Source organism: Chlorocebus sabaeus, chromosome 7 (assembly GCF_047675955.1).
Source record: "Chlorocebus sabaeus isolate Y175 chromosome 7, mChlSab1.0.hap1, whole genome shotgun sequence".
Taxonomy (NCBI): Eukaryota; Metazoa; Chordata; class Mammalia; order Primates; family Cercopithecidae; genus Chlorocebus; species Chlorocebus sabaeus.
This window is the reverse complement of record NC_132910.1, coordinates 64,716,401-64,737,705: the sequence shown is the minus strand read 5'-3', so window position 1 is coordinate 64,737,705 and position 21,305 is coordinate 64,716,401. Positions and strand designations below refer to the sequence as shown.

The 21,305-nt window shown below is 38.2% G+C and overlaps 1 protein-coding gene across 50 annotated transcripts in view; it reads right to left on the bottom strand.

Moving 5' to 3' along the window:
- ANK2 (ankyrin 2) overlaps positions 1–21,305 on the bottom strand; it is a 686,172-nt gene that overhangs the window by 96,565 nt on the left and 568,302 nt on the right. For all 50 annotated transcript variants that reach the window (XM_073017561.1, XM_073017562.1, XM_073017565.1 and 47 more), the window contains 4 exons: positions 12,574–12,771; positions 9,265–9,363; positions 8,647–8,745; positions 4,335–4,532 (listed from right to left, as the gene is read on the bottom strand). In XM_073017561.1, the coding sequence (XP_072873662.1) occupies positions 4,335–4,532; positions 8,647–8,745; positions 9,265–9,363; positions 12,574–12,771 (594 nt within the window). The remainder of the gene's footprint in view (positions 1–4,334; positions 4,533–8,646; positions 8,746–9,264; positions 9,364–12,573; positions 12,772–21,305) is intronic.

Genomic DNA, 21,305 nt, shown 5'->3' with positions numbered 1-21,305 from the left:
CACCCAAAGAGAGTATACTTTTCAGGAGGTTCCGTTAAACGTTACCTTAAAGTAACCTCATTATTTACAGAGCACCATAAACTGCCCAGTTTTATGCAACATGTTTGGTATACATACATCAAGTAATTATTTTGTTTATTTGAATATCCAATTAAAGTACAGTTATGAATTAATAATAAAAAAAGGAAGGCATGGAGAAAAGAGGGAGGAAAGTGGCTTGTTCAGTCAATGTCACAGTTGGGTAGCCTTACTACATCATTTACATGTTTAACAGATGTTTTCTTGAGTATGTTTCATATGTCATGAAGTGTTCATATTCTAGGCACTTGAATACAGCAGTGAACAAAAGTTTCTGTCTCTATAGAGCTTACATTCTAGCCTACAATATATTTATACTGTATATTTCTCTCCCCTCACTATTGTTCAAATGCCTACTATACTTATGCTCTTCCTGGACATCCTGCAGCTATAGACTGAGGTGACTACCTGGACTCTGAGTCAGCACCTCTTCCCCACTTTACATCTGATCAAAATTGACCAGCCCTGTTGGCCACAACTTTTCAGGCCCACTCTCCTGCATTAGCACTTAGGCTGAGAAAGCTAAGCCATGTTCTTCAAAATTCATGATCTCCAGCCATGGTGCTACTTCTGGAAATCAAAAAGTACACTGAACTTATTTCAAAAATGTAAGTGAAACCTACAGAGAGAAAACCATTCTACAACTTGAGAGGAGGCTTTTTCCTTGTGGGCCTGGGGCTTTTTAATCCTGAGAGCTCTGGGTGAGCTCAACTTTGAGTTTCATAAACACAGGGTGAGATAGAAGGCGTATCCTTTTCTATTAAAATTTTCATCTCTTCCAAACAAATATTATTTAATCCTAATGTATAAAAAATCTGAATATTAGGATAAAACAAGAGTCTTAATTTTCTCCTTACTAAAATAACAAACATAAGAATATTTCTCTTTACAGAGATAGTCTGTTTAAAAATGTTATTGAAGTGATCATTACATGCAGTGATCATCAAATCTCAAAGATATTTTTGATGACTTTTTAAATATGTGTGCTTCTTTCTACTCTATTTGCAGAATGGATTTTCTGCCATGCAAGATTACAAACTAACAACCAGTATGAAAATCTCTGCAGTTTATTGTGGTAAACTTGCATATCCAAATCAAAGGATGTAAACGGCAGTGAATATAGGTTTTTGTCCACAGTTGCTGCCTCATAACTCCCAGAGCCCTTACTATAGTCTTTTGTTATAACGTTGTGCATTTTAGGCCTCAGGGGCAGGCCTCAGGAAACAAAGTATCTCCCACCTTCCCCAGTCTCCTTTCGGTTTCCCCAAGGCTAGGCTCTAATCTTCCCCACAGCATTCATGGGTCATAAGACCCTCCTGAGAGAGAGAGAGAGAGAGAGAGAGAGAGAGTCCCACCCTATACCCTGGGGGAATGAATGCTGACATCATGAAGCTTCCATAAAATCCCAGAGGACAGGGTTCAGGGAGCTTCTGGACAGCTGAACACAGGGAGCTTCCTTGTGCAGGGTGGTGCTCCCAGGAAGGGCATGGGAGCTGTGTACCTTCCCTCATACCTTTCCCTATGTGTCTCTTCATCTTCATCCTTTGTAAGTTTCTTCATCCTTTATAAGAAACTGTAAGCACTGTAAATGTGTTTCTGTGAGCTCTGTGAGCCACTCCAGTGAGTTAATGGAACTCAAAGGGAGTGTCCTGGGAACCCCAACTTGAAGCCAGTCGGTCAGAAGTTCAGAGGCCCAGACTTGTGATTAGTGTCAGTGCAGAGGGCAGTCTTGGGGACTGAGCCCTCAACTGAAGGGATCTAACACTCTCTCCAGATAGACAGTGCTGGAACTGAATTGGAGGACACCCAGCTGGTGTGTGCTGCTCAGTATGTGGGGAAAACCTCTACATATTTGGTCCCAGAAGCCTTCTGTGTTGATGATTGTTGTGCGGTAGTGTGAGAATAGAGGAAAAACACTGTTTGAAAGGTTTCTGGAAAAAAAACAAAAAAAAACTTTTCTAATAAATCAAGAAAATAGGAAGTGTTGAAGCAGTTCTTCTAAAAAAAAAGTAATTTATTTCCTAAGACACACTGGTGGACTCAACAACTGATCTTTTTTGGTTTTATTTTATGATAGATGGTGATTGGATAATGATATCATTTCTATATTATAGTTCTTCACGTGAAAATATGAAATTATAGTTCTTCATGTGAAATAATCATTTGGAGAATATGAAATTATTGATATCAGTTGGCCTTAAAAAGAAAAGAATATATGTTTTCTTCAAAAGCAATGGGAAAGTTTTTTATCAGTTTTGCTTCTCCTCTGAGATATTTTTATAGTTGCTTTATCTTATAATTCTAACCAAAAGGCAAGGTTATATGTTTTATATGTAAATTTTATATATTGTATTATTATTCAGATATATCTGCACAAACTTACTGAAGTTTTACTTTAGTGATAAATATACTATGTGTTTAGGACACCACTCAAATGTACTACTGAAATCATTGTTATAAAGATAACAAAATTACTTTGTGATTCAAAATTGAATGTTTTTCTTCATTGCTGAGTGTGCAACTCAAAAATATTCATTAAATATTTGTTAACTGCTAAAACTCTCTCAAAGAAAGTAATGTATTTAGAAGAATACCATAAAGGAAAACACAGTGAACTGATTTCAGGTATGTACCTGTCATTTTTATAAATTAAAAATAACACCATCAGAAACACTGTAAGATCCATTTCATGAACTATCTGAATTTTAATCCTACTCAAAATACTGCTGAATTGTTTATGGATTTCTTTGGCTTATTTTCAAGTGAAGATTTATTTGTTATTAATAGAGTAAACATATGCCCTTCATACACTAATATTAAATAAAATATTCTATGCTTCATGATCAGATTTTTCTCCAACAGGGTAAATGACCACCTGAATGACAAGACGTCAATAGTCACAAGGACGTCCATGTCCTAGATTGTAATGATTGTCCATCTAATACACTGAATTTCACTATAAGGCTTTATCGTGTTCATTCTTGTAAAAATGCAACTATCCTTTGGAAGACTAACCCTATAATTTGCTCTCATCATACTTTAAAAAAGGATTTGTGGGGATTTTTTATAAAGGCCAGAGAAGTAAGTAAGGGCAGGGGATGTACAGGAACACTTCCGAGTGACAAGGAAATAGACTAGGACTGCAGAAATATTCAAGGCAACCTGCCTGTTTCAGAGCTTTTCCTAAAGGATGCATGCTACACAACCTATTTACAAATGTCGTTAAAATCAACTTATCACTGATACTTTAAAAGTAGCAATTAACAGTGGAATGTAGAAAACATAGAGTATTTGTATATTTATGGAAAGAGCTAAGAAACTTAATTTTCACTAAGCTCATATAACGTATTACAAAAAGCATCAAGACATCAAATGACAAACTAACTTAATAAACACAGGTTCGAATTCTGTGTTTCTCAGCAGCTGGCTATAGCAGAGTATATGTATATAAGTGTAAGATAGAAAGTTAGATAGATCTATAGATCTTTAGGTAGATGGATGGATAGATGTATCAAAAGACATATACTTGTAAAAAATATATATTTTTATATGTGAATTTTTTCCCTTGTATCTTTGACTGCCATTCTATTATAATTAATGTGGAGGTCTACAGAGGCCAGTCCGTGGAGAAAGGCTAAAATGACTGATGTGCTCTATTAAAAAAACAAAAAAGATTTTCTCACCACCACTACCAAACCTCTCAAGCTAGGCTTACATTGACTCAAAAAATCTGTATTTTATTGCGTTTCCTCTCTACTATCCAGAGGTGCCTCAGATGCCCAGCAAGACTAAAGAATGCCCTGGGTGGTGGACATGGGCCTTCCAGCTTAGAGGCAGTTGTTTAAGCTACAACCCCAGATGGAACCGTTCTTCCTCTATATATATATATGAAATTTAGAATGAGGAGCAGCAGACACTGGAGCAATTATAGTGATGTTAACATAGGGAGCTACAGGGTAGCCTCTTTAAACACACACAGAGATGCAAGGAAAGCGGGGCTATAGAGATGAATAAAATTGACTTGCATAGAAAAGTCAAGAAGCCAAAATGTTGCCATACAGAGAGTCTCTCTCCCTTGCTTCCTTATGGTTTTCTAATCTCTCGTAAGGCTTGACTCCCTTCCTGTCCTTGGGGTCTGTAAGTTATCCCTATTTCTTTTTAATATATTGTTCCTTTTTGTTTCAAACTATCTGTGATTGATTCCTGTTTACATGCATCCAAAACACTCTTGATTGAAGCAAGAAATGACAGAATACCTTGGTTGACATGTGGATATTGGCTCCCTTATCCAGAAGCAAGGTAACCATATCTGTGTGCCCCTCCTGTGAGGCCAGATGGAGTGGAGTTACTCCTTGCTTAGTCACAATGTTTGTCTCTGCTCCATAGTTCAGGAGTGTGGAAGCTATCTGCATTTGATTCTTCTTGGCAGCAATATGTAAAGGAGTATAGCCATTCTAAAAAAGACAAAAATAAAACACACGCATATAGGGTAAGATTAGCAATTGCTCTAATATGTATCTCTAAAGGAAATAAAAATCTCTAATCAACAGAAGAGTTAAAAGTGAGTTTACAGTTAATCCAAACTCTTAGTCATCACATTTCCATTCAACAATAACCAAATCTCTACAATAAAAGTCACAAGGTATCCCATTCTACTGTAAGACAGATATAGACATCAAAGCTCCAAAGCTGAAAACTCTCTCTTTATAATATTGCTTCTCTCCTGAAGAGCAACATAGAATAAGCCAGGTTCCTCTTCTACATGACCATCCTTTAAATATCTGGGGATGATTTTCATATCCACCTTTAGTGTTTTGTTTTCCAGGCTAATTTTCTCCATTTCTTCAACCATTGCTGATGGAAGTGCCATTTCTAGATCTCTCCCTATAAGGATGTTCTGTTCTGAGCTGATTCTAGTTTGTCAATATTGCTCTTGAATTGTATGTGCTATCTGGAACCAAGGCTACACTTCACATATGTTTATAACGTAAAGAATTAAATGGAATTATTTCTATTATCTTATTATAATACTCCAACTAATACACTTCTGTTTGGATTATACTTTAAACTGGTTCAACAAATATTACTGAGTGCCTAGCATATGCCAAGCAGTGTCCTAGGTGTGGGAATACAATGGTGAACATGACATGATCCCTGTCTTTAATGGGTTCAATTCTAATTTAAAATATATTCAACAACAAAATTAGCTTATATTAGTTTTGTGGTCCGTTCAAATCCTAGATCTCCCCTTCTTCATAACTTGTTGCTTCAAAAGTAGAAATATGAGGCTGCTCATTTCGGGTGGGAGTTTGTGGAGAGGGTCAGGATAACTATACTCTGCTTACAAGAACAAAACTCTAAACCCCATACTTAATTAAAAGAAAAAAAATGTGGAACAACTGTAAGTCTGCAATATATATTGTTTCATTTCCTTTTCTTTATCAAATGTGGTAGAATTTTCCATTTGAAATGTGTGATAGAAATTAACAACAGTGGCTTTGCCATTAACTGTAGCTTTTCCCCTCAGCGACATGCTGAAGGGAAAGACAGCATAATGATCAAGTGCTTCTTGTGAGATTACCATGAGATGATTTATTTATTTATTTGTTGAGACAAGGTATGGCTCCATCACCTAGACTGGAGTGCAGTGGTGCCATCTCAGTCACTGCAACCTCCACCTCCTGAGCTCGTGATCCTCCCACCTCAGCCTCCTAAGTACCGAGGACTCCAGGCACACACCACTGTGACTGGCTAATTTTGTTTGTATTTTTGGTAGAGATGGGGTTTCACCATGTTGCCCAGGCTCATCTCAAACTCATGAGCTCAAGCAATCTGCCCACCTTGGCCCCCTAAAGTGCTGGGATTACAGGCTTGAGCCTGTAATCAAACATGAGAGGTATTTTTATGTCATACTATTTCCTTAAAGCTAACTGCAAAGTGTACCAAAAAATAAAAAAGTGTTTTGAGAATTTAAATGTCTTTATGAGCCATCATCAAATCTTGATTCTCACACAACCCTACATTATCTACTCTGTCCCCATTTCTCTAAGCAAGAATAAGTCTCTTTCATTTTTGACAACTAATGTTTCTCCTGAAGCAACTGAAGGAAATTCAGCTTGGAAGCCTTTTCAGGGTTTGATCAGAGGTCCCGGATGCTTCAAAATATTGTATTTGTGTCCATAGACTCTGTTGAAAAAAAGGACACATAGATTTTTGTGGACCAAGTAAGTTTAGTCAACTTCTTTTTGCTACAATGTGTTTCTTTAGTCTCAATTACCCCCATGCCTACAGCATGGACTCTACTAAGGTCAGGTAAAGGGACATTTTAGCAAAACAACATAAGCGACCATCAAAGAAGGTGTCAATTCTGGCAGTGGAGGAGGTTTGTCTGGTAGGTACTCAACATACAAGATCTGAAAAGCCCTCTTACTCCACAAAGAGGAAACATTTTTGGACTCAAATAATTGCAGCACTCCCAATAAAGACTAAGAGAAGGTTCTGGACTCTGGTGGAAAGAAGCAGAGTTCTCATGGCTAAAGGACCATGCGTGTTGAGGAGAGGGGACATTATAAGGAGCAGAAAGAGAGTCTAAAGTGGAGACTACCATGGGGATCTTACCATCTGGAGACCTCTAGGAGTTGCCCTAAAGATGAAGGGCTCATGTTCATTGACAGGCTGGGGCAGATAAGTGAAAGACACTAGAGAGGCATTCCCAGAATACCCATCCTACTGTGGACTCTGGAGTAGAGAAATGCTTTACGTTATCGTCTGAACTTGGTATGTGCATGCCTAAGATTAACGACCATACAAGGTAGAGGCTAGAAATCAAGGCTATGTTTGTCTCTTTAGGAAAACCATACACATTATTTTATAATCTAGGTCTTCTCTTGCAAGTAGATTGAGAGTCCCTTGTGGAAAGAGATCACACGTTTTACAATTTTACCTCCCATTGAGTACCTATAATCCTTTCTTTGCACATCATAAGAGTTCAATGAAAGTACTTATGAGTACTGATGAAGTTTTTTGTATCTATGTTGAGAATGGTCAGCCTGGAAAGCTTACGAAAAAAAAATGCTGCCATGTTAAGTGAGCAGATATATTTTTATTCCATAGTTACTCAATCTTCATTCTTTCATGCAAATTTATTGGGAACTCACATATGTTATTAAACACCTCATAGATATGCAAATGAATATGATACGAACACTACTCTAGTAGTGTGAAAAAAGACATAAAATATTTGTAGAATTGATGAGGTTTTAGAAAAAAAGAGGAGTAAGAACAGTGAGGATAATTATGAACATTTGGCATCCTCTTTTGACAGTTCAAGTACTGTATTGTAAACTGTTTATTGGCATCAAAAAGATATAAATATATATAGATGTATATGTATGTATGTGTACAAAGTTATATATTTATATTATATATAACATATTTATATATAAATATATATTATACAGAACATATTTTTGTATATATCCTATTTTATATTTATAATATGCATAATTTAAATAGGCATATGAGTATATATGTATATACTTGTATAATAGAATGGAATAAATCTCTGTCTATTGCTTTGGGACACAAAGGACCTAGTGGTTAAGAGCATCAGCTCTAAAGTCAGTCTGCCTGAGGTCAAACACAGGTACAAGCTCTAACACGTATTATTCAGATGACTTTGGAAAATTAACCTACTTAAATCTCACTTTCTCATCTGCAAAATGGAGATCATTAGAATACCAGTCTCATGGGGTTATTATGAGATATTGCTGTAAAGTGCTCGGCGTAGTGTTTGGCAAATAAATGGTGGCAGTTGTTTTATTATGTTGTCTATTATAGCATACATATTTTCCCATTACGATCAATATTTTTTAAATAAACCCTGACGTGTTCTCAAAATAGGTGTGCTGAGTTCATGAACGAAAGACGCAATGAGGACTTTATGCATTATACGACATTCATATATATTTTCAGTTTAATAAGGGGCCAACTAAAATGGTGGGAAATGCCCTGTCCATAAGTACAAGTCTTAGTTGGAGCTGTTTCGGAATTTGGTGCTAGATGTACACGAAAAAGCATCCCCCCCGCCACCCCCAAGTCTAGGGACTTAGAGGGATCCATGCTACAGTTAACACAGGTAAAACATTTTAAAAAACCCAAAGAAACAAATAGAAGTTTGAAGTCTGAAAGAATGAGAGTATAAAAGGACATTTTAATCACAGCATTTGGTTTATAGGAGAGAAGGGAAAACATGTTGATGACTTTATTTCTCATTTCTCAAAATTCAGACTTCATTCTCTAATACACAGAATGTTAGCGATAAGATTCATCTCTACTGGTTTATAGGCACACCCCCTGAATATTTGCTGACTCTTTAAAAATCTTAAAAAAGGTTTTCTAGACGCAACTGGTGGAAATACAAGGGAAAAAAAAGGGTGTCAATACCAAAACTACTAGCGCCAGGTCTAGTCGCAGTTATACTATACCATGTGTTTAAAAGATAATTCTCATGTGTTTTCAGGTGATAGTTACACCCTATGTCTGTAAATCCTTTTCTGTGGTCCTCACCTTGGCAGTGGCATGAGGGGAAGCACCCTTCTCCAGTAACAGCAGCGCCACCTTCTGGTTGTCATAATGAGCAGCAACATGGAGCGGGGTAAGGCCATTCTGTAAAGGGTGTGTTTAAGTTTCAGCATTAATAAATTAGGGTTAGCTGCCCTGAAGCTACCAGGATGCCTGGAAACTGATGCTGATTACATTCATGTTAATGAATTAATATAGTCAATAGAAAAAAGAATGAAAATAAACAAATCCCCAATAATTTTCATATTAAAAACATAACTAAAATTGAAAATGAGCATACCACCAGCAAAGGGCATCTCGATGGTCACAATGTATAAAGGTCTAAACTGCTATGTAAGAAAGACTACATTAACATTGCAGGGATCCTTCTTAATATACAGACTTCTGGGGCTGTTGTGACAAGACTTTGAGGCACAGCTCAAAATGCTTTCTGAATCAGTGTGTACATGGACGGTCACGGAAGACATCGCCACCATGTCTATTTGGTATAGTTTCATCAGGTGCTCTCACATTCCTTTCAGAGAAGTGAGAAAAATGTCTTTACAGATCTCCTAATCTATCACCTTGACTCTTATATAATTATAACGTATAGAAAATCTTTACCTTCCCTGCAGAATCTGCGGCAGCACGGCGTTGCAAGAGAAGTTTTGCCACATCCAGGCTTCCATATTTGGCGGCTACATGCAAGGGAGTAAAACCCTTCTGAAAATGTGAGAAACAAAAGTAAAATCGTATTTATTATTGTAACTCCTCACAAAATATGTTTATCTGTTAACATATTAAGCAAACTATACTGATTCTTCATTTGGAAAAAAATACTGGTAGCATTATATCTGTTAGCCATGAACAAGGACAAAGAAAAAGAATAAAATTTAACATACAAAAGTTTGGCTTGATAGACTGAACAAAAGAAATTTTATTTTAAGGGCTTGGAGACCGAAATCTGACTTTATAGGTTTGGGATTTTTAAAAGCCACTAGTGTCAGTAAACTGGCTCCAATTTGTGAATGGGGGAAAAAAATCTTTTTCTTGCCTCTAAAATTAATAGACTTGAAACAACAGCTGCCTTCTCTCCAACCCTCCTTCTCTTTCTTGCAATCCTTTTTGTAACACCTGAATTCCAAATTCATTTAAATTTTAGGATATTTTGGCAGCCATAGTAAAAACAAGTATTCGTGAATTAATTGACATATTTTCTGCAGAAATGGCAAGATAAATGGTCTATAGAACAAAAAACATGCACTATTATAAAGCAACTCCCATCCTGACTTGTCCCCTTTCCCAGAAGACTCACACTGCCTAGAAGACCAATTGCTTTTGTAAAACACATTCTACTTCTGGCATGATGTTGGGCTGATTAACACCAGAGTTTTAAACACACTAAAGCTTTAAAGCTTTTTTCAGAGGGCTGCTCTCCTACACATGTTGATATATGTACATTCAGTGTCTTTCGTGCCTAACCAATGGCCTTACTCTGTAATTAGCAGTGTCTTATAAATACAGATAAGTCTCTGGACTAAGATCTCGAGGATGGCACAGTTCCTACACCATGATGTCAAATCCATCCTCTTGGCCAGACAGTTTAACCACATGCTCTTCTGGCACTACACTGGGAGTGGGGGAATTCTAACACCGACCAGGGCCTGTAAAACACATAGCAAATATGCCTGGATTAGGTGCTGTAAGCTATGGCTTATCCTGGGACCATTTAAGCCCCCATCATAAATACAGAATATCCCCCAAGAAGCAATATTGCCCTTTCGGTGTCTCCAGACAAATTATTTTTAAATGAGATGACGTTTTTCTTTTTGCTTCTTTTTTGAACATTTGGTATTAATAAATTCTTGGAAGAGAGTGAATCTTCTGGTTTTTCCAAGTGTGGGACAAAGGTAGGAAGTATTTCTTCTTTCTTGCATTGTCCATATAAACCAGCACTTGTGGTTAGAGCTCTCCTCCCGCCACTCAATGCACACAATGATTAGGGTGATACTCAGGATGAAACAGAGTTCTTTGAGACTAACTACATGATGAGGAAGAAAAAATAAATTCCTTATCTTTAAAGTCTTGTTAGAATAGTGATCCAACTCTTATAAGTTTGGAAATGATTATTAGACAAAACTACATAAAATCTACTGTAGAATAACAAAACCAAAGTCAGAAGGCATCTCTTGAGTCATACATCTACCTTCTTCTTTTATGTTAATCTCACCAAGACTTCATTTACCCTCTGATATTTAGAAACACTTAAATGGCTTTAATAATGATGAATCAACCACTGTTCAGCCCTAGTCAGCTGAACTCTTAAAATGATGTTTGGCCAGGTGCGGGGGCTCACTCCTGTAATCCCAGCACTTTAGGAGGCCGAGGTGGGTGGGTCACGAGGTCAGGAGATCGAGACCATCCTGGCTAACACAGTGAAACCCCGTCTCTACTAAAAATACAAAACAGATTAGCCAGGCGTGGTGGAAGGCACCTGTAGTCCCAGCTACTCAGGAGGCTGAGGCAGAAGAATCGCTTGAACCCAGGAGGCAGAGGTTGTATTGAGCCAAGATCATGCCATTGCCCTCCAGCCTGGGTGACAGAGCGAGACTCTGACTCAAAAAAAAAAATGCTGTTTAACATTTTATTCTATTTTATTGCGCTAATTTACCATAGATATAGTTATATTTTTTAAATCCTAAATATCTTTGAAAGATAAGAGACTACATTTTATTTTCTATTTCTGTATTTTATGTATCTTAATTTTGATGATTTACACCCTCCTCTGGCAAGACAATTATCAAATCTCTCAGGTTATTACTACATTTGTTGCTTAGTTTCTGTTTTTTTTTTTTAAAGAACTTTTAAAATCCTTTCAACTTTTCAGAGTTCAGAACTTCAATAATTGTCAATTTCTTATATCAAAATACTTTTTACAGCCATAGGCAACCAGGTAAGTCATAACAGGCAACCAGATAAGCCATAAGAGCTAGTGCGCTGCTCCTACTTATAAGAGGACAGATGCCACATCACTAGCTCAATTTATATTTGCAACTTTCCCTCTTCCTGGATGCAGTGCTTATGCCTACTGATTATGAGAGAATTGAAATTGTCCTTTTGTTAATCTGAATCGCTGTTATATTTGTAGGAATTATTTTGCTCCATGACAAATTCACGTGTGCTGGCTCAGTTTTGCTCTCATTAGCTGAGTATATTCATGTTTTATTCTAAGTCATCTCCACATTGTGAATGTCAAATAGCATGTATAAAGCATAGGAAAAATTACTCTGCCCTGTCATGAAACTTGGAACATAAGTCAAATTCTTTGTTCGATGTCAATAACAACTAAGGAGGTGTGATTTTCCAGCTCAGCTCTGTTTAAACACTGTAAATACCCAAGCAAGAGTGTAGTTGGTAACGTTGGAAACTAATATGGGAATGAGAATGTCAAATAAGTGGTGGCTAATAGTAGGGTTGCAAAAATGCATAAGTAAAGTGAGCTTCGATCTGGTACTACAACTCACAACAAATATAGTACTGCCAATCTAATGCAGTACCCTCTTCCTCATTAGTATTACCAGTTCAGTGTATTTAGGAACTTCATTTATCTTTTTCTTAAGAATATATTATAGATTTTATAATAAAAAGAGAAGAAAAAGTAGTCCTTGCTTTATGAAAATCGTCTTAGAGTACTAGATACCTGTCCTAGAAACATTGGCATTAATTAGAATGAAATTCAGCACTCTTTATTGAAGATATATGGAATCTCACAATTCCCTTAAATCATTTAGACAATGAATCTTAAATATGTAGAGAAAGAAGTAAGTCAAGGCCTAAGGAGATCTACGTTCTTGATTCTGTATGTGGTAGAGTAGAAAGACCATGACTTAGGAATCCTCTTGGTCCATGTTGTCATCATGTCATTCTCCTTACCTTGGTAGCTAAGGAGTGGGCTGCTCCTGCTTCCAATAGGACTGACGCCACATCCACCTGGCCCTCCCGGGCAGAGATGTGCAGCGGTGTGTACCCATTTGTAGTGGCCGCATCTGGATGAGCCATATGTTGTAGAAGCAGCTGGACAATTTCTGTCTTACCCAGGCGGGAGGCAATATGTAAAGGTGTCTGTTCCTCCTACAACTCAAGTCAAGTAAAAAGTTAGTGCCAGGCAGACAGAACTTCACTGGTGATATGTTTCACTCACATATATCATGATATCTTCTTGGAATCTCTAGGAACCCCACCCAAAGGAAATCATCACTGCTTTGACCATGGCATATTTTATATTTTGCTACAGCAGTGACCTGGTTGGTCACAAAGTGCTCCCTTCAGTTTTTAAAAAGCATATACTTCCATGAACTTCATCACTGCTTTCTGGGCATCCCAAAATATTTCTCAACTCATTAAGTCTTCAGGCCTCACTTATGTTTAAATATAAACTAACTGATGGTTTGGAATAAGAAGAAAGTCTAGTCCAAAACTCCTAAAAACCCTTATTCTCATCCAAGAGTTTTCACTTAGAAGCAGGATTTTTTCTGGGAACTCTATCAAGAGTAAAAGAACCAGGGATGCTGGAGAATCTTTGATTTTACTCCATTCAGCAAGCCAAGGATAGAAATGCTGGTCATTTTCTTCAAGGAGAAACGGTGCACAAAGGAGATATTGTAATCTGGTTTTAAAAGATGTTTCAGAAAATGCTGCAGATAGTTCTGGAACTTGCATCCAGAACTTAAAAAATGAAATGGGACTCTGGCAAAAAGCAAATAGGGTTAACTATTTGCCAAGTGCTTTCCATTTAAAAACAGAGGATGTAGCTGGGTCTAAGGGACAGGAAGGACATGTTCCAGAAGGCTCAAGAAAATCACCTGACTCTGATGTGTAGTTGGAAATAATGTTTTCAGTGTTTAGAAAACCAGGCCAAACCACTCTCTTGTAAAAAGAAACTTAAGTGTAACTTTAGCAATAAAAAGAGGTTTATCTTTACTATCTGCCCAAGGGTATGTCATAATAAAAGTGAGGAAGGGAAACCTTGGCTGACTTCCAGGGCTAAGAATGAATGAAGAAAAGTATATAGAGGAAGATCTATCCAAAAACAGGCAGGATCTTAAAATTATAAGAAAAAAGAGAGGGAGCTATAGTAAGAGATAAAATAGTACTGCATGAATTCCAAGGTAGTAAGAAGAAAATAAATAACACTAATATGATTATTTTAAACTAGAATTGAACTTTTGTGAACATTTGCAATTGAAAAGCTATCTTCATGTATGATGCGTATGTGACCCATCCTCCTAATAGAGTTAAAAGGAAAGCATGAAATGTATTATTAGATCATTTCCTAGATCAAGATTAAGAAAAAACAAACGAGTTCTCAAAGATTATCCAAGGTTACTCAACTATTAAAACAGAAGTTGAATTCAGGGCATTGGATTCTAAAGACGTTTCTCTGCCTATACATTCTTTGGAAATAGATACTACAATAAGATGGCCACTAAGAGACCTGTCAGAACAAAGTGACTCTCAGTAAGAAAGCAGACTGATATCCCATTAGAAGATAAAATTTCTCTGCAATACAGAGGAAAAAAAAATAGAGGAATGGGGAGAATAAACATTTTTTATTTATAGATAAAATGAACATATTTTCATTTATAAAAATAAATGGTTAGCAAAACAAACAACAACTTAAAAACCAAGGAACTTGAGAATAGCTATGATGAACATTTGTTGTTTCCGGGGTTCCCTTCTCAGATCTCTGTCCTGCAAAATTTGATAGAGGTGGGTGAGTATTGCAAGCGACACACTCTAAGAGTAAGAGGGATAGTTGGAGGGATGATGACTCTTTAATCCATAGCTGAGAAGTGGCAATCATTGGCTAGAGGTAGCTACATAATTGGTTCATTATTAACCATCGATCCTTGGTTCTTAGACTATATAGCAATTAAGTTCTTCCTTTAAAAAAAAGTTAAAAAATAGGATGTCTTGCCTACTTTTTTCCATTTTTGGTAAAGTTCTACCTGAAAGTGTAAAAGGAAAGAACATTCAAATTTTGCAAATAAAATCTTTCAACCTGTAACCAGGGATATAAGACTTTTTGAGGTTTGGCCAATTATTTCCCTGCTGAATTGCAAAACTTGAATTTACTGCCTCAGGGTAATGTTAATTCAAACCAGGGAAAAGAATTGGGAAAGTGCAGAAGAAAAGATTCATGGGGAAAGCTTGATCACACAGACCTCTTCCAAAAATGAGAGGCAACAATTCCCTCATCATAAAGCATCACTGGCTGATGCAGCCTCGACTGGAAGTAGATGAGCTCTGCTTTGCCACTGCAATCTACCATTTTACTTCGTAGACTTGCTGAGTTCCAGCTCCCTTTACAAAGAGAAAACTAACACTGGCTGAGATAAAGTTCAAAAATTTGATTAAATTTCTGGGAACTAACAGGGTTCCCAGGAGCCACATCTCCTAGTATCTAACTAAAGTTCTAAATGAGCTAAGTTTCAAGTGAGTTTAAGTCTAGGACCCCTGGGATTGCTCGATCCCTAAAGCAAATGCCAAGCCCTGTAATTGTGCCAATTGAACCAGCTCCCAGATGGTCAGGCTCTGGTGGCCCTCTCAGTAATGTCCACTGAGGACACTGGACAAGGAAGAACCTTCCTGAGAGCATAACCTGGGGTCAAACACATTGGCTGACAGAGGAACTGAGGCCACTGTGGCCCCTGCTCTCCAGTCTGTCCAGCAAAATGTGTCTTATGCTCTGAACTGGTGAATAGAGCGTGCTGCGTGCACTTTAAAAATCACAGATGTTATTATGAGTATAAGGTTTTTCTTTTGTTAAATATTGTGAATAGGCAAAACATATGACTTAGCCTCATGATTATATATCCATGAAATATTATTTCTAAACTTGATTGAGAATATTGTGAACTATCTAGCGATCTTGACCTTGTAGCTCGATACAGTAGCTGGGCACAAATTTTTTTACTATCTCTTCTCTGGGAGAGGGTGAATTTTCGAGCAATGTTATTAGGTTTAGAGAGGAAGTTTTCAAAAGTGCGTGTGTGTGCCTGTGCACGCGTGTGTGCACTGGGAAATCAAGAGGTAAAATAGCAGATACGTGTTCATTTTTCTGCCCAATAACCCCTGCACCCTTCTTCTGGGACAGCCCTCCCTCATTTGGGGAAAATGGACATTCCATAATCCATGTGGTTCTAGAAGGGCTGCTGGTCTTCTTAACCCACCTCATAAATGGGCCGCATGAATGGGCATGAGCCCAAGCTTGATCTGCTCTCCTGATCATAGTCATAAGCTCAGGGAGAGAATGTGACTAGTTAGAAACCAGTGGTTTGTTCAGGATGGGAGAGAAAAGGGCTCTCTTTACATTTGAAGTGGGAGGTAATGATGTTAGCAGAAAGAGTTTGGAGAAAGATGTAGAATCAGAGGAGAAATCTTTTCTTGTCTTAACTCTGTCACCACAGGTTTATCAGCACAATCTTGAATTTCAGGACCCTAAGCCACCCTACAACACAGGATTGCTCTGGGTATCAAATGAGATACTGTGTGTTTAAATGCTTGGTGAATTCTAAAGCACTGTTCAAATGTTAACTAAATCAAAGAGTCCCAGGAACACATTAAAAGGATTAAGCGACAATAAAAAAAACACACGGTGAAAGTACGCCTTAAAATAGGACTTATGAACAGGAAAACCCTAACTCCTTCCTGCTTGAAACATAATCCCAAAATCGGGAGCCCTGACATTCCATGAGAGTTTGTTAAAGATGCAGAACTGAGTTACAATATGCATTCTAGCAGGGTCCCCAGGTAATTTGTACGCATATTGACCTTTAGGGAGCACTGCTTCACAAGGCTAAGATACTTTGTTTTGTTTACGATAGAAAATGCTATAGGGGAGGGATTTCAGTTGTAGCTTAGAATGGGAGGTAGAGCTGAAAAGAAAAAAAAATAACATCTGAAATTTGATATTTAAATTAGAAGGATAAGGAATTAAGAGATATTTTTATATGTATACGATGATACTAAATGTAGTTGCAAAAGAGAAGTAAAAAAGTAGAATTGATGAAATTCGTGTGTAAAATTAACAAATTAATATTTCAAAGGAGAGTCTGTTGCCAGTGGTGCTTTTAAGGAAGAGGCTTCAGATGGTATCCAAAAAAGATAAAAGTCTGTAATAATGGGTTATATCAATAGAGAAAAGTTTGGCAGAGATACACAAAAATGAATAAATTTCCATTAAAAGTAGAAGTTTTAATTTGAATAATAGATAAACATTAACGGGTTTTACTTTAAGAGAGAGAAATGGGAGATCCTTTCATTATTAAATATGGATTACAAAAAAATTTACAGGAACATCAACACAATTTCCAGTAAAGTACACAATACTCAGAGTGCACTGGTTGACCATAGAAATATTTTTAAAATAGCTGAATACATGGTAACCTTAAAAGGAAACCAGAAAAATGTTATGGCAGGAGAAGCTCATGGTTGAATACAGCTTTAAATAGATAAGAATATAATAGATCAATGATGATTACCAAAGAACATAAATTTCACTATGTGGACAATGGATAGAAAGGCAGATGAAAACCAAGACAAGAGTAATGTTAAGGCTGCCCGTGTATCACTGGATTCTGCATGAAGATCTGTGGAACCCATTACAAGAAAATGTCTATTAAATTCATTGAATCAAAGAATGTTAAGAAAGTCTGGAAAGGAGTTTTGAGTTTCTGAGTCCAACCCTCATATTTTACTGATAAAGACTTAGAAGTGGCCAGAGGCTGGCAAGACAGCTGAATAGGAACAGCTCCGGTCTGCAGATCCCAGGGAGATCAGTTGCAGAAGGTGGATGATTTCTGCATTTCCAACTGAGGTACCTGCTCATCTCATTGGAACTGGTTAGACAGTGGATGCAGCCCATGGAGGACGAGCCAAAGCAGCGTGGGGTGTCGCCTCACCCAGGAAGCATAAGGGGTCAGAGAACTCCCTCCACTAGAGAAGGGAAGCCATGAGGGACTGTGCCTTGAGAAATGGTACACTCTGGCCCAGACACTATGTTTTTCCCATGGTCTTCGCAACCTGCAGACCAGGAGATTCCCTTGGGTGCCTACATCACCAAGGCCCTGGGTTTCAAGCACAAAACGGGGAGGCCACTTGGGCAGACACCAAGCTAGCTGCAAGAGTTTTTTTTCATACCCCAGTGGTGCCTGGAATGCCAGTGAGACACAACCGTTCACTCCCCTGGAAAGAGAGCTGAAGCCAGGGAGTCAAGTGGTCTAGCTCAGCGGATCGCACCCCAAGAGAGCCCAGCAAGCTAAGATCCAGTGGCTTGAGATTCTCATTGCCAGCATAGAAGTCTGAAGTCAACCTGGGACGCTCCAGCTTGGTAGTGGGAAGGGCATTCGCCATTACAGAGGCTTGAGTAGGTGGATTTCCCCTCACAGTGTAAACAAAGCCACCGGAAGTTCAAACTGGGCAGTGCCCACCACTACTCTACAAAGCTGCTGTAGCCAGACTGCCTCTCTAGATTCGTCCTCTCTGCGCAGGGCATCTCTGAAAGAAAGGTAGCAGCTCCAGTTAGGGGCTTATTGATAAAACTCCCATCTCCCTGGGACAGAGCACCTGGGGGAAGGAGCAGCTGTGGGCACAGCTTCAGCAGACTCAAATGTTCCTGCCTGCCGGTTCTGAAGAGAGCAGAGGATCTCCCAGCATAGCACTTAAGCTCAGTTAAGAGACAGACTGCCTCCTCAAGTGGGTTCCTGACCCCTGTACCCCCTGACTGGGAGACACCTCCCAGCAGAGGTCAACAGACACCTCATACAGGAGAGCTCCGGCTGGCATCTGGCAGGTGCCCCTCTGGGACAAAGCTTCCAGAGGAAGGAACAGGCATCTATCTTTGCTGTTCTTCAGCCTCTGCTGGTGATACCCAGGCAAACAGGGTCTGGAGTGGACATCCAGCAAACTCCAGCAGACCTGCAGCAGAGGGACCTGACTGTTAGAATGAAAACCAACAAACAGAAAGGAATCGCATCAACATCAACAAAAAGGACGTCCACACAAGAACCCCATCCAAAGGTCACCAACATCAAAGACCAAAGGTAGATGAATCCATGAAGATGAGGAAAAACGAGTGCAAAAGGGCTGAAAATTCCAAAAACCAGAATGCCTCCTGCAAAGGATCACGCCCCTCACCAGTAAGGGAACAAAACTGGAGAATGAATTTGACGAATTGACAGAAGTAGGCTTCAGAAGATGGGTAATAACAAACTCCTCTGGGCTAAAGGAGCATGTTCTAACCCAATGCAAAGAAGCTAAGAACCTTGAAAAAAGCTTAGATGAATTGCTAACTAGAATAACCATTTTAGAGAAGAACATAAATGACCTGATGGAGCTGAAAAACACAGCAGAAGAACTTCATGAAGCATACACAAGTATCAACAGCTGAACCGATCAAGAGGAAGAAAGGATATCAGAGATCAAAGATCAACTTAATGAAATAAAGCATGAAGACAAGATTAGAGAAAAAAGAATGAAAAGGAACAAACAAAGCCTCCAAGAAATATGGGACTATGTGAAAAGACCAAACCTACATTTGATTGGTGTACCTGAAAGTGATGGGGAGAACGGAACCAAGTTAGAAAACACTCTTCAGGATATTATCCAGAACTTCTCCAACCTAGCAAGACAGGCCAACATTCAAATTCAGGACATACAGAGAACACCACAAAGATACTCCTCGAGAAGAGCAACCCCAAGACACATAATTCTCAGATTTACCAAGGTTGAAATGAAGGAAAAAATGTTAAGGGCAGCCGGAGAGAAAGGTCGGGTTACCCACAAAGGGAAGCCCATCAGACTAATAGCAGATCTCTCTGCAGAAACCCTACAAGCCAGAAGAGAGTGGGAACCAATATTCAAAATCCTTAAAGAAAAGAATTTTCATCCCAGAATTTCATATCCAGCCAAACTGAGCTTCGTAAACAAGCTCAGGAGAAATAAAATCCTTTACAGACAAGCAAAGGCTGAGAGATTTTGTCACCACCAAAGCTGCCTTACAAGAGCTCCTGAAGGAAGTACTAAACATGGAAAGGAAAAACTGGTACCAGACACTGCAAAAACATACCAAACTGTAAAGACCATCAACACTATGAAGAAACTGCATCAACTAACAGGCAAAATAACCAGCTGGCATCATAATGACAGGATCAAATTCACACATAACAATATTAACTTTAAATGTAAATGGGCTAAATGCCCCAATTAAAAGACACAGACTGGCAAATTTGATAGTCAAGACCCCTCACTGTGCTGTATTCAGGAGACCCATCTCATGTGCAGACACACATAGGCTCAAAATAAAGGGATGGAGGAAGATTTACAAGCCAATGGAAAGAAAAAAAAAGCAGGAGTTGCAATCCTAGTCTCTGAAAAAACACACTTTAAACTAACAAATATCAAAAAAGACAAAGAAGGGCATTATCTAATGGTAAATGGATCAATGCAACAAGAAGAGCTAACTATCCTAAATATATATGCACCCAATACAGGCGCACCCAGATTCATAAAGCAAGTTCTTAGAGACCTACAAAGAGACTTAGACGTCCACACAATAATAGTGGGAGATTTTAACACTCCACTGTCAATATTAGACAAATCAATGGGACAGAAAATTAACAAGGATATTCAGGACTTGAACTCAAGCCAACCTAACTCTCCATTCTACATCAACAGAACTCTCCATCCCACATCAACAGAATATACATGCTTCTCAGTACTATATCGCACTTATTCTAAAATTGACCACATAAATGGAAGTAAAGCACTCCTCAGCAAATGCAAAAGAACGGAAATCATAACAAACAGTCTCCCCGACCACAGTACAGTCAAATTAGAACGCAGGAGTAAGAAACTCACTCAAAACCACTCAACTACACGGAAACTGAACAACCTGCTCCTGAATGACTATTGGGTAAATAACGAAATGAAGGCAGAAATAAATAAGTTCTTTGAAACCAATGAGAACAAAGACACAATGTACCAGAATCTCTGGGACACAGCCAAAGCAGTGTTTAGAGAAAAATCTATAGCACTAAATGCCCACAGGAGAAAGCGGGAAAGATCTAAAATTGACAACCTAATATCACAATTAAAAGAATTAGAGAAGCAAGAGCAAACAAATTCAAAAGCTAGCAGAAGACAAGAAATAACTAAGATCAGAACATAACTGAAGGAGATAGAGACAGGAAAAATCCTTCAAAAAATCAATGAATCCAGGAGTTGGTTTTTCTGAAAAGATTAACAAAATAGATAGACCACTAGCCAGACTAATAAGGAAAAAAAGAAAGAAGAAGAAAATAGACACAATCAAATATGATAGAGGCAATATCACCACTGATTCCACAGAAATACAAACTACCATCAGAGAATACTATAAACACCTCTACACAAATAGAAGCAATGGATAAATTTCTTGACACATACACCCTCCCAAGACTAAACCAGGAGGAAGTCGAGTCCCTGAATAGACCAATAACAAGTTCTGAAATTGAGACAGTAATTAACAGCCTACCAACCAAAAAAAGCCCAGGACCAGATGGATTCACAGCTGAATTCTACCAGAGGAACAAAGAGGAGCTGGTACCATTCCTTCTGAAACTATT